Consider the following 14,340-nt stretch of genomic DNA (forward strand, 5'->3'; position numbering starts at 1 on the left):
CAGTCACCACAGTTCCAGGCTAATTTCTGCTATTCACTAAACTATGCAGGTAAGAGACTTAAGTCTATACCTCAGAAGTCAACATTAGAGATAAATATTTAAAGAACATGGCGAGTAGAGGCTGACCAGTGGAAATGTCTATAAACTGAATTTATATACAGCCTTCCAGGATTAAAAAACTATACTTAAGAGTGAAATACCTGTAGGAACATTTGACAAGTGTAAAAGTTAAAGTGACTGTCAGTCTGTCAATTTATCATTCTTAAGACTGGTATTAAAGGCGATCAAAAATAAATTTCCCTTGATATGTTTGTGATCTGTTTCAAAATAATACAAAGAGGTGTGGGTGAGGGAGTCAGAAGAAACAAGTGTGGCCATGAACTGATGATTATTGCAGCTGGTTGATGCATATATGAGGGTTCATCATACAATTCTCGATTTGTACAGGCTTGAGATTTTCCATAATGAAACATGAAAACATCTTCCTAATACTTAATCTCCCGAAGAAACCTCAATCTCATTTAAGAACTTTTAAAAGTATGAGGATGTTACTCAAATTAGTATAGAAGTATACACTAAAAAAACAAAGAAAAACCAGTACTTCTGAATTCTCTACACAAAAAATAAGGATTAAGGACACAGAACCAAAATTCTAAAACAAAAGAAATTAATTAATATTATTTAAATCAATGATTCAACAACTTGCAAAATGATGTAGCTAGTAAAAAATCATTAGGAATCCAATGAGTCAACGAGTGAAAATGTTTAATTCATTTAGTGAAATAAGCAAAATAATTATGTTTTAATTCCAACTACATATCGACATAAACTAGTTAGAAAGGAACACAACCATGGGTTTTGGTGGAAGAGTTGTAAATAAGTACTTGTAAAAACTTGTTATAATGCTACTTTATGACAGATTTTTTTAAAAAGACCCATGGTCATACTGCTCGCCAAATGCTGCACACAGAAGTATCTCCAGAGCGCACCAGGAAGACTGTCTGCAGGGCACCAGAGACCCCAGCAGCACCAGAATGAGGACTACACCGTTGTAGCTATGTGGTACACAATGAAGGACAACCCCTCAGTACAGAACAGAGTTGCTTTCATAAGCCCACCATTTGCTACTCATTAGCATTGGCATACATACCATAAAATATTAGGCAAACACTTTTTCAATTCATTAAAAACTCATGAAAACCAATAAAATAAAATATAGTCTAAAGAAAAGCTCATCAGTGTTTGGGTACAGAATACATTAGAAAGTTGTTATGCCCACAAACTAAGAAAAAACTGGCAAAGATTTAAGATGACAGCAGTTACCTTTGTCGTCGTTTTAATGACACTTCTATACAACTAGTTTTTCTGTTTTGTTTTAGTTTGTTTTTAATTTTGAAAAGCGCTTTCAACCCATGTTCCTAATGAAGCTTGAAATTAACATGGCCTTTTCAATTCGTTTTTTGTGCACCAGCATGAGACAGAGTTTGGTTCTAGAAAACATCACCAAGATAGAAGCGGGACAATATTACAGAGGACCATTTCTTATTTAAGCCTTGGAGCACGGTTTACATGTTCTCAGGATTGATAGAAATGTGGTTGGCTCATTGCTCCATCATCTCTGCCTGAACTGGGTCCTAAATAGCCCACAAGTCACTGAAATACACTCATTTTAGTCAAAGACGTAGGTAGGTAGGGAGTGTGCAGAGCTACTTCATCTTCTCTGGGATAAAAATAATGCCTTAAAGAGACAGGACAGGAAAGACAGGGAATTGCTTCTATCCAGAAAGGTAAATTCATAAAGAATATGTGTATGACCATATAATTCTCCTACACACAAAACACACACATGCGCCCGTGCGCACGCGCGCACACACACAGAGAAAAGCTTTTCATGATACCTTCCTTCCTAGAAAAGGAATAAGAACCCTGTAGTCCAAGAAACATGGGTTTTAGTCTTGACTCCATTTACTATCTTACTGAAAAGAGACAATATCTAACTCACAGGATTAAAGTTAATAGAAGCAAAACTGCTCTAAGACACTAGAATATTCTAAAATTATTACTACTAAGTAAACAATAAAAGAAAATAGACAAGAGAGTTCTGGGAAAGAAAAAGTGAAATGATTTCTCACAATAACAAAAATGGGTAACTGAACTTATTAGTATTCACTTAATTGTCAGGACAGAGTTCAAGTTCAATTTTCTTGTTATTTCTCTGTACTTACCATGACAGGAGGCCCAGATTAGGAGGAGAGATCCCCGTCCTTTCTTCCGTATCTTGGCAAGGCTTTTCTTTCCTTTATGCCTGGATCTTGAAAAAGAAAAAAAAAAAAGGACAAAATTGGCAATTCCCACACACACTCCCGCCCCGTTTGGCCATACCCTAATTAAAGAAACTGCATATACAAGGACCTAAAGACCTGACCAGTTAGCCAAGGAAAAGCTGAATATCACCCAGCCAATCCCCACTAGTCAAATCCAAACTCCTTAACTCCCTTGTGAAAATCCTCCTGGTCATAAACTATTTGAGCAAAAAAGTAGCAAATGCTCATGTTCTTAATGTTGATAGCAATACAAAAAATATTATAAACCTTAGATGAAAATAATAAAGCAATAACTAAAACTAACCTGCAAATGCAAAAACAACATTCTTGTAATATTACAGTATGTTTTTGTGGTTATCTGTAAATTCAAAGTGGATCTCCCCATCTGTGGGAACCAAACTGGCTTAGTAAAAAAATATGAAAAAACTGCCTTTTGCCCCAATATCCTGTGCTCACTGAAAAGTCACATAAACTGCACTAATACCTTTACCTGGTTTTCAGAAACAACTATAAGAGTGGGGGAGGAATACCTAACAAGAAACTCAAAGACAGGCTAGTAAGAACACTATCATCTCTAATAAGTAGCTTTTTAAAAAAAAATACATTTCATGCAAAGCCAGCATTTCTAGTTCACTGAACTTCCATGAATATAGGATATTTTAGGCAGTCTGGGATTCAATATTCAAAGTAAACTCTTTGTGAGCAGTGAAAGTGAGGGAACAGAGGACATCAAAGAAGTAGCAGGGCCCAGAACATGTGGAGCCTTGTGCAGTTATGAACAAAGGAGTGACATGAGGTGACTTAAAGGATGGCTCTGGCTATAGGGCGGGAACAGAGGGAGCATAGGAGGAAACAGGAAGACCTGTCAGAAGGAAATAATCACCGTAAGAAGTAGTGATGGAAATGGTTGAGACACTGCTGGATTCTGGATATATTTTGAAATTACCACCCACAGGATTTGAGCTAATTCATTAAATAAAAGAAGTCACACTTTCTGGCTTCAGCATCTAGAAGCAAGGATTTCCCACTTACTGATGAGGGAAAACATTAAGAAAAATGGATTACCCACTCTGTGCAGAGGTACTGGAGGGGAAACAGGGAATCAAAGGTTCCGTTTTAGACACGTTATATTTGAGATGCCTATCAGATATCCCGTTGAAGACACCAAGTAAAAGCTGAACAAACTAGCCTGGAGATGAAGAAGATGGAAGCTAGAGATAGTAACATAAATGTGGGAGCCATAACGGTGTGGATGGCATTAAAGCTAGTAAATTCCGGGGCAAGTACAGATGGAGAAACTAAGAGGACCAAGTGGTGGTTTGGGGTACTCCATTGTTCAGAGGCTAGAAGGATGAGGAAGAACCAAGTGGTTTAGTAACAAATCAAGTCAGAGTCATCATTCTTACCATTATTCAAACCTAAAACAAGTCTTTGTGATATAACCTAGCTCAAGAACAGAGATTAGCATAAAATTCTCATTTATTCATTCATTTCAATAAATAATTATTCAACACCTAGTATAACCCAAGCACTGCTCTAGATCTAGGGGAGACAACTGTAACCAAAAAGTCACGGAGTTTAATTTTAATGCCTGGGACTTCGCTGGTGGTGCAGTGGTTGAGAGTCCACCTGCCATTGCAGGGGACACGGGTTCGATCCCTGGTCTGGGAAGCTCCCACGTGCCTTGGGGCAGCTGGGTCCTTGCACCACAGCTGCTGAGACCCATGCGCCTAGAGCCCGCACTTTGCGGCAAGAGAGACCACCGCAGTGAGAAGCCCGCACACCGCGGCGCAGGGTGGCCCCTGCTCGCCGCAGCTGGAGGGGGCCCGCGTGTACCAACGAAGACCCAATGCAGCCTAAATAAATAAATAAATAAATAAATAAAAGAATCTGCCTGCCAATGCAGGGGACACGGGTTCGATCCCTAGTCCGGGAAGATCCCACATGACGCGGAGCAACTAAGCCCATGCGCCACAACTACTGAGCCCACATGCTGCAACTACTGAAGCCTGCACGTCTAGAGCCTGTGCTCCGCAACAAGAGAAGCCACCACGATGAGAAGCCTGTGCACCACAAAAAGACTAGCGCCGCTCATCTCAACTAGAGAAAGCCCGCACACAGCAACGAAGACCCAACGCAGCCAAAAATAAATTTAAAAAATGAAATAAAATAAAAATTTTACTGCCTGCCTTCCCCACTAGAAACAAATAGATAGATATGTTTATATTAGGTAGCTGGTAAGTGTTACAAAGAAAATAAAGCAGGGTTTAGAGATGAGTAACAAAGAACTGCTGTTTTAGATGAGGTGGCAAGGGTATGTAAAGAGGCCACCTGTTGGAATTAATTAAAAAGGAAAGGAGGAAAGGCAAAGAAATTATTCCTGAGGGTATGAACTTATTAGAAAAAAATCTCTTAAAGATCACTTTAAAAAGAAACACCTACTGGATGAATTTTATTTTTAAACTGCCCTAATGTTGTGCAAAAGATATTTGTGTTTTAGAATTAAATGTCTAATGACAGTACCATATACATATTCAAACTGCTATATTTTAAATAACTCAAATAGAAGTGGATTTGAAGTTTTTCAAAACAGATAACAAAGTGCAACTCCAGTGATGAAGAAATGAACATAAAAAAGGTAGTGGAACGTGGAGAACTTGAAACCTTCATGCACTGCTGTAGAAAATGGTTTAGCAGTTCCTTTAAAATTCACCATATGAGTCATTAACTCCATTCCTGGGTATATACCCAAGAGACCTGAAAACATATCCACACAAAAACTTGTGTGTTAATGTTCACAGCAGCATTTTTCATAATAGCCAAGAAGCAGAAACAACCCAAATGTCCATCAAATGATGAAAGAATAAAATGTGGTATATCCACACAATGGAATATTATCCAGCAATAAAAAAGACTAAAATACTGACACATGATACAATACGGATGAACACTGAAAACATAATACTAACTGAAAGAAGCCAGGCACAAAATACCATACTGTACAATTTCATTTATATGAATTGCCCAGAATTTTAAATCTAGGTAGAGACAGAAAACAGATTAGTGGTGGTTTAGCACAACATACTAAAACTCCTGAACTGTATGCTTTTAAAGGGTAAGTTTTATGTGATGTGTAGGTGAGGAGTATGAATATAATCAAACTCTTCATGAAATACTAAAAATAATCCTACTGCAAAAAAGTTATGGAACTGACCCAGCAGCAATGAGCATTCTAAGCATGTAGACCATGGTATCTAAATATTAATTCTCACTTCAAAAGGAGCCAACAAAGCTCCTGAGAAATAGCCAATTACAGGTCTAGAACAGAAAATGTGTAAGTTCATCCTGGAACATTAAATTGGAAAGCAAGGAAACTATCAAAGACTACTAAGGGTATATCAAAAGGACTCCAGAGCCAATCTAAACAGAATCACTGGTGAAAATGGAATAATTTGAGCAAAAATAAGGGCTATGTATTGAATTTCAATATGTTTAATTATAAGTTCATAATATTTCTCTCTCTTTCCCTTTCATTGGTCACCACTGCAGGATGCTAAGTAAGCAACTTATTTTTGAAACTGGTAAATAAAGGCAAAGAATTAGTATTTATCTTGCTTTTCCTATATAAACTGAACCTCTGTACAACCAAGTAGTTGATGGGGGTAGTATTTCACCTAATACACAAACAAGGAAAGACACAAGTAAGTATCATCTTTCTACAACTGCTAATGAAATATAGGATGAACATAGATCTAGTCTAGAGAAACCTATAAAAATATAAAAATAACCCCAATTCTTTAAACTGCAAGACAGAAGAGATCAAAGGAAAACTCAGATTAAAAAAGAGATGTAAGTGACATGTCAACCAACTGCAATATATGGACTTTGCTTGGATCCTAATTCAAAGTATAAAAATAATTTGAGACATTTAGGGAAATCTGCCCATATAATATTTGATGTTATTTATTAATTTTCTGTATAACTGACAATGTCACAGTGGTTAGGAGGTTTCTGTGGTTATGGCTTTTTAGAAGTTTCTTTTAGATATACAACTGAAATATGTACACATGAAGTAATGTATCATGGAATAGACAGAATGAATAGGAGTATATATCTATGAAACGGGATGGGCCCATGAGTTGATAGCTTTTGAAGCCCAATGAGATAAGTAAATGGAGATTAACCTATTTTCTCTACTTTTATACATTTGAAATTTTCACAAAGTTTTTATTTTTTTGATGTGGACCATTCTTAAAGTCTTTATTGAATTTATTACAATATTGCTTCTGTTTTATGTTTTGGTTTTTTGGCCACAAGGCATGTGGGATCTTAGCTCCCCGACCAGGGATTGAACCCAGGCCCCCTGTACTGGGAGTGCAGAATCTTATTAGCCACTGGACCACCAGGGAAGCCCCTGATGTCTTCCATTTCTACACCAAATATAGACTGTAAAATGGTGTGCTGCACTTTGGTCAATCAACAATTACCTGAGAACTAACTACGTGTCAAACACTATGACACTGTGCTGGTTCCTGCACTAAGGAGCTCATATCCCAGTGTGGAAGATAGAAACAAATAATTATAATTACAAATTGTGCTCAATGTGATAAAGGAAACAAACAGGATGCTGAGACAGAGACTGAGAGGGTGGGGGTATGGGAGTCCTACTTTAGGTAAGGTGGTCAGAAAAGGCCTCTCTGTGCAGCAAGGCCAGTTTCTGGTACAGAAAACAACATGTGTTCCTGACAAGGAAAAGACTTTGGCATTTCTGAAGGATTAAAAAGAGGAAGCCAGTATAGCTAAAATGTACTGAGTCAGAAAGAAGAGTGGCCCAACTTGAAGATGGAGAAATGTACAAGAGGATAATGTAGATAGTAAGGAGTATAAACTATATTCCAAGGGCAACAGATTATATTCCAAGTGTCAAAAATTCATTGACAGATTTTAAACAGCCGAGTGATATGATTTGATTTTTAAATAACTCTGATTACTGTGTGGTGAATGGATTAGAGAACAAAAAGAACAAAGAGAATCAGGAGACAATTACAGGGAGGAAAATGGTGGCTTGATCTAGAATGAAGGCAGTGCAGATAGAATAAAAGCATAAGGATATAAGTTATTTTAGAGTATAACTGACAGTAATAGGTAAAGGCCTAGATGTGGGGGCTAAGGAAGATTAAAGAATTTATAGTGCAAGAGGGGAGATAAGAAAACAGATAACATAGTTCAAAATAAGAGGTGCTGCTTTAAACATCTGAGGAAAGGTAAACCTTCTATAGGAATTCCAAGTTCATAAGAAAAAGCCAAGATCATGGGTAACTCTGCGACCAATATGAATCACGAAGCTGCTGGAGGTCCTTATAATATTAATACTACAAAGAGCAGATATAGCCAATCATTAAAAAATAGTCAATAACTGACTTGCAAAACTTGCGTTCCAGAATGGTAATTATACTAGCACCAAAAGGAAGAAATTGAGTCATTACTGTTAGCCTAAGAGAAGTAGTTTAACACTTCTTAATTTTTTAGTTGTAATAGTAATGCATGCTGCTTCTAAGAAAATTTAAAATACAGGTGTAAAAAGCAAGCAACTTTCCCCAGATACTGCTTGTGGGAGTGTAAAATGGTTCAGCCTCCTTGGAAAACAGCCTAGCAGTTCCTCAAACGATTAAACATAGAGCTACCACCTGACCCAGCAATTCCACTCCTAAAGAGAATAGAATTTTGTCTAAGAGACAAAAACGTATCTACAGAAAAATTCATATACACATGTTTATAGCAGCATTATTCAAGATAGTCAAAAGACAGAAACAACCCAAATGTCCACTGACAGATGAATGGATAAACAAAATGTTGTATATCCCAAAATGGAGTATTAATCAGCCAATTAAAAGGAACGAAGTACTGATACATGCTTCAATATAGTTGAACCTTGAATACATTATACCAAGTAAAAGAAGCCGGTCACAAAAGTCCACATATCATACTTGACAGAAATGGAACAGGGAAATTAATAGAGATAGGAAGTGGATTAGTAGGTGCTTAGATCTGGGAGAGGTGGAAGGTAAGGGGGGGTGATAGCTAAAGGGTATGGAGAGCTTCTTTCTGAAGTAATAAAATGTTCTAAAATTGACTGCAGTGATGGTTGCACAGCACAATGAATATACTGAGCCACTGAACTGTATACGTTAATGGGTCAAATGTATAGTATAATATATGAATTATATCTCAAATCTGTTATTTTTTAAGTAAATAAGTAGAACTTCCATTCTCGTTCTTTGCTGCCCTTCGCTTCAACTACACGTAATAACAACTACTGTTAATATTTTATAATTCTGTCCAGGACACTTTATTCATATACAAAGACATACATAATCTACCCCCGAAAAATAAGGGGGGAGGATCATACTGTATTCATTGTTCTGCACATTTTCCCACAATGTACCAAATCCTTCCTGTGTCACTACATACTTTCAACATGGCAGTTCAGTATTCCATTATATTCCGATACACCATAACCTACTAATTCATCAATTACTGAGACATTTAGGTTATTTTCACTTTTCTATTACAATCAAAATAGCCACAATAACCATCCTTGCCCATATCTCTGCACAAGTCACTATTTCTGCAGCCCTGATTCTTAAAAATAAATTTACTAGGTGAAAAAGATACACACTTGGTGGGGGAGATCATTATTGCCAAAGACTACACATACTAATTCCATTTATGAAACTATAATTCACTAACTCAGTTATCAACTTGGTAGAAGTTCTAATGTTCTGTAATTTGAAAGGTTAAAATAAAAATATGCATAAGCATTATTTGTATTAATCCAGAAACGTTTGTACATGTACAGAAAAATGATATAATGATTGTTAACAATGGTTACCACTCTAAGGAAGAAAGTGGGAATAGGGACTTTGTTTTTACACTTTTAGAATTACTTTATCCTTGTAATTAGAAAAATAAACTTTTCTACAAAGACATTTTTAAAAAGGAAATTCAAAGTAATATTACATAAAAGCTTTTCACTTGACCTAAGACAGAGTGTGAAGATAAAGCCATCAAAAAAAAAAATCAGGGATGTAAAGCAATGGTTCTGAGGGCAGAAGAGACAGGAGTCCTGAGTCTGCCATTCACTAAACTCTATGACCTTTGGGACCTTTAAGGCAAGTCATGCTACTTCTTTACCCCTTACTACTTCAATATATACTTTATAAGAACAAAATTAATCTCTTATATAACCACAGAACTAGCTTTCAAATTCAGGAAACTTGACACTGATATAGTACTTTAATCTACTTTTTATATTCCAATTTGGTCAACCAATCACATCCTTTACAGAGATTTCCTCCCCCCTCTATAAAAGGATCCAGTCTAGGATCACATTGGATCTAGTTGTCATCTCTCTTTAGTCTTTTAATTTGGAACCCACATTATATTAATTCCAATAATATGTTTCCTGGTATCAAAATTAATTTAATAATCTAACATCAGGCTTCCCTGGTGGCATGGTGGTTAAGAATCCACCTGCCAATGCAAGGGACACGGGTTCCAGCCCTGGTCCGGGAAGATCCCACATGCCATGGAGCAACTAAGCCCGTGCGCCACAACTACTGAGCCCGGGTGCCTAGAGCCGGTGCTCCGCAACAAGAGAAGCCACCGAAATGAGAAGCCTGCACACGGCAACGAAAAGTAGCCCCCGCCTAACAGAACTAAAGAAAGCCTGTGCACAGCAACGAAGACCCACCCAACGCAGCCAAAAATAAATAAATAAATTTTTAAAAAATTAAACACTGCAGAGTCAAGTAATACATTAGGATTACATTTCCTCTCCAAAGGTCTAATATGCACCCTGCTAGGCCAAATGAAGGGTAAAATTCTTATTTGAAGCAGTCAAATGATTTCTCTTTTCTTAATGTATGTATGAGAATTTGACAGTTGGGATCTGCAGGCTTCACTGGTCTCCAGTGTCAGTCTCAGAATGTGACTTCTGAGAAATCTTTACCGAAGTAAGACATTTATCTTCCTATTTAACATGGAATCTCATTCTTTCAGGCACCTGTTAACAAGAAATTACTCAATTCCTTAATCAGTAACTAAAACTCACACTTGCCAACAATAACTCAGCCAAGTGAGATACTGAGCAACTTGGACTACAAGGACACATTATATGTACTATATAAATCCTTCCTATATAGAAAGGAAAAAAACAGTACCCTGAATCAACAAGATGATAACTAATCTCTACTAGAACAAAAGAATCTAATTCTTCTCTACTAGAATAAAAGAATCTAATTCTTCTCCCTTATTCTTAACCAAACACACACAACAAAAACAAAAATCCTAATTAAAATGAAATTATACTGAGAAGACACTAGTATCCCAGGACTCAGGGAACGTTTGTGTGATCTGAAAATTCAAACATGAAGATAGTTCTTGCCTTCAAGATGTTCACAATCCTGTGGGGTGACAACCATAACTAATAAGGCAGAGTGTGATAACAAATGTAGAAATATAATATCATGGAGATGCAAAAGACAGAGAAATGGACTCTGAACTGGGCACTCAAGTAAGGCTTTGTGGAACACTCACACTTTTAATGGCTGAACCAGACAGATTTTGAGACAAAGAGGGTAAAGGAACAGCACAAGCAAAGAATACCAGCACAAGCAAATATCTTGCCCAAAAAAAAGGCAAGATATTGGACAGTATTTGAGGGACAGTAAGTAGGTCAGGTTGGCTACAGCAAGACTTTCTAGATGTATGGAGGAAGTGAGTGCCTAGTTGCAGTAGATGTGCTTAAAGCTCACTTATAAAGAGCCTAAAATGCCATGCTAAGGAGCTTGATCCTTAATCTGGAGGCAATGCCAAGCTAAAGGTTCTGGAACAAGGGAATGATTTGGATACAGAAACTTAAAACCAAAACAGCAACTTCTCTTTTCAATAAACTTAGATAATAATTTCCTCCATTAAACAGATGGCAGAAAAAAGAGGCAGTAATAAAGACTTAGTTAATAACAGATCCATAAAGGTCTATGAAAAAAAGGACAGGACAGGGGTTAACATCCACACTGGGGGCAGGACTAACAAATTTTTTAGAAGTTATTTTCTAGTTGAACGTCACATTGGTACCATTAATGCTAGTAATGAGGCCTCAATTTTCACACAAATTTAACAATTTAAGAAAACTCAAAATAAGAACCAAGTTTCAATTTAAAAGAACATCATGTTAAGAACTATTTTAAACAAAAGATTAGGGCCACAACTCATTTAATCTCAACTTAAATACAAGTTTCTAGGCACAGTATATTATACTATGGCACAATTATATATGGGAAAAGTAATCTGGCTTGAGTCCTAATGGGAAAAAAAAACCAAACCACCAAATATTGAGATTTAACATTAAAGTGAACATACAAGGGTTCACCTAAATAATTATGTCCACAGACAAAACAGGCCCCCAAAATTCATCTATAAATTACCTTTTGCTGCCTCAGAACAGCAGAGAGTATAGTAGGGGGCAGGAGGTAGGGGGACAAACTTACCAAATGAAGTTTGTCCCAAGAACTTTTTCTACTGGAACGTTTCACAAGAAAATCTGCAAAAGAAGAAACAGTAGTTTTACAATGACAAATATCCTAAGTATCAAGTTAAGCTACTTAGATCTCCCCACAAGACTTTTCTCTACAAGTTAGAATGCGATGACAATACATTATTTTTTAAATTGTTACAATGTGAACTATTTAGTCAACCACAGGTTTTAGAATGTTTAATTGTGCAAAACGGGCCAAGTCAGGCCTTAGCATGCTTTTAGAAACTACAGAACTGCACAGATAGAACTTTCCAAGAATCTATAAATACTCCTCTTTAAGAGTTTTTCTCTATCAATCTAGCATCATTTCTGATGGCTTCTCAGGTAAACCTTTGCCACTAAAGGAACAAGTACTTTAAACAACTAAGAAGATCACAGGAGATCTAGGTTTGGACTTGGTAGTTTAATTTGTACACATAATTGGCTTCTATCAAGGGGTCTTTTTTGTGTAAGAAAAAAATCAGAGAGGCAGGAGTATAGTCTAAACACAAAGAATTCTTGTCACAACTAGGCAATAATCTGATCTTTAGAGATAAAAGACCTTATCAACCTGATTCCTTTGTAAAGACTTCTCTCAGTATTGGCAGGCAACTCATCCTTTTGAGCTGTTTATGTGACATAAAGTCACATATATGAACAGGACTGTACAAAATATCAAAGTCCTAAAATTAAAGAGTCAGTCAACATATCACATTATTGCCATAACCTCTGGAACCTTTTTTTAAACAAGTAAGAACCATATAAGAGGAGGCTAAACATGTAATAATAAAGTGTTTTAACCACTTTACAAGTAGTTATTTTTGTCTCCCAGTAACTTTTAATTTAAATTTTGTAAAAGTTAATTTTAGTTTAATACAGGCTGGGCTGTACTGACCACATGCTGTATGGGAAAGGAACTAAGGCTATTCATAACTTGCAACTTCAGATACAAATCATATTAGTATCAAGATTGGTCCTGTTAAGTTGTTTAAGGAGGTACAACACAGTATAGCAGGAAAGTTCAGGGGTTTTAAATCTGTAAGAACTTTTCTTTCTAGAGTATAATTTTTGCTGAGTATTTGAAACCTGAAATACAAGTTACAAGTTTTTTTCATTTTTCCTTTATACTATAGTAAGGTTATTGATTTTTTAAAAACTACATCTGTAGGTACATTATATCATCTATGAATTTTATTTAGGATAATAAGAAAACATTTGTTAAAAAGAACAGATGCTGGGTCTCTTTGTCCTTAGCTATTAAAAAAAAAAAAAACAACCAGATAGGGCTTCCATGGTGGCGCAGTGGTTGAGAGTTCGCCTGCCGATGCAGGGGACGCCAGTTCGTGCCCCGGTCCGGGAGGATCCCACATGCCGCGGAGCGGCTGGGCCCGTGAGCCATGGCCGCTGAGCCTGCGCGTCCGGAGCCTGTGCTCCGCAATGGGAGAGGCCACCAACAGTGAGAGGCCCGCGTACCGCAAAAGCAAAAACAAAAACAAAAAAAACCCAACCAGATAAAACAATATATATGAAGGTACATTCCACTTAAGTATTAAATGCAAAAAATAATGAGACATCGTTCATTGTAACCCAGGAAGTATCAGAGTACTACAAGGTTAACTGTCCAATGACATGCAAGTACTCAGAGTTCAGAGGAGAGACAACCCAGGGAAGTTTCACAGGAGGTGGAAAACTTCAACTTGAGTCCTACAGATTAGGTGGAATTTAAATAAAGAGAAAGAGGGGATGGAAGCCAAGTAAGGATGGCTATTAATACCACAGTGGGAAGAAAGCACATTTTTGAGAAATAAAGAATAGGTCAGAATACCAATCATGTTCAGGAAAATAAGACTAAGAAGACAGGACACACTGTGGGCCTTGAATGCTAAGCTAAGGAAGCTAGATTTCATTCGATGGCACTAAACCAAAAGCTTTATGAGCAGGAGAATAACAACATGAAAATGGTAGTATTAAAAAGCAGGAAGTAGGATGGTCTGGAGGGGAAAAGTCACTTAGGATGTTCCTAGACTAGTAGTGCAGATATGAACTGCTAAGGGCCCAATATCTCAACCATAGTAAAAATGCAGAAGAAGACACCAAAATGAGTGAAAGCATTAATTGCCTGAGCTTGGTAGTTGATTAGGAATGGAAGAAAGGGGGCAGACCATGTTGTCAAAGATAACTGCAAAATTCTAAGGCCTGTGGTGAGTAGAAAAAGAATGGTATTGTTAAGAAATGAAGGGTAGATTCCAAGGAAGCAACACCAGATATGATACCCTGACTTTAAAGGTGGCCTCCCAAGTAGATGCATGTCCAGCCAGTAATAAGGGGTGAAATGGGATTAAATTCAAGAGACAGGTTAAGTCTAGTGGTAACAATGAATTGATGGTGTTACATTTACTTCAAAGAAATCACTACATCTACTACAAGGATCATCTGACA

The 14,340-nt window shown here is 37.0% G+C and overlaps 1 protein-coding gene across 13 annotated transcripts in view; it reads right to left on the reverse strand.

Annotated features, from left to right (window-relative positions):
• MTMR3 (myotubularin related protein 3) overlaps positions 1–14,340 on the reverse strand; it is a 137,050-nt gene that overhangs the window by 50,521 nt on the left and 72,189 nt on the right. For all 13 annotated transcript variants that reach the window (XM_060121717.1, XM_060121716.1, XM_060121713.1 and 10 more), the window contains 2 exons: positions 11,876–11,928; positions 2,226–2,311 (listed from right to left, as the gene is read on the reverse strand). In XM_060121717.1, coding sequence (XP_059977700.1) covers positions 2,226–2,228 — 3 coding nt within the window. In that variant the 5' untranslated portion in view covers positions 2,229–2,311; positions 11,876–11,928. The remainder of the gene's footprint in view (positions 1–2,225; positions 2,312–11,875; positions 11,929–14,340) is intronic.

Source organism: Lagenorhynchus albirostris, chromosome 14 (genome assembly GCF_949774975.1).
Source record: "Lagenorhynchus albirostris chromosome 14, mLagAlb1.1, whole genome shotgun sequence".
Lineage (NCBI taxonomy): Eukaryota > Metazoa > Chordata > Mammalia > Artiodactyla > Delphinidae > Lagenorhynchus > Lagenorhynchus albirostris.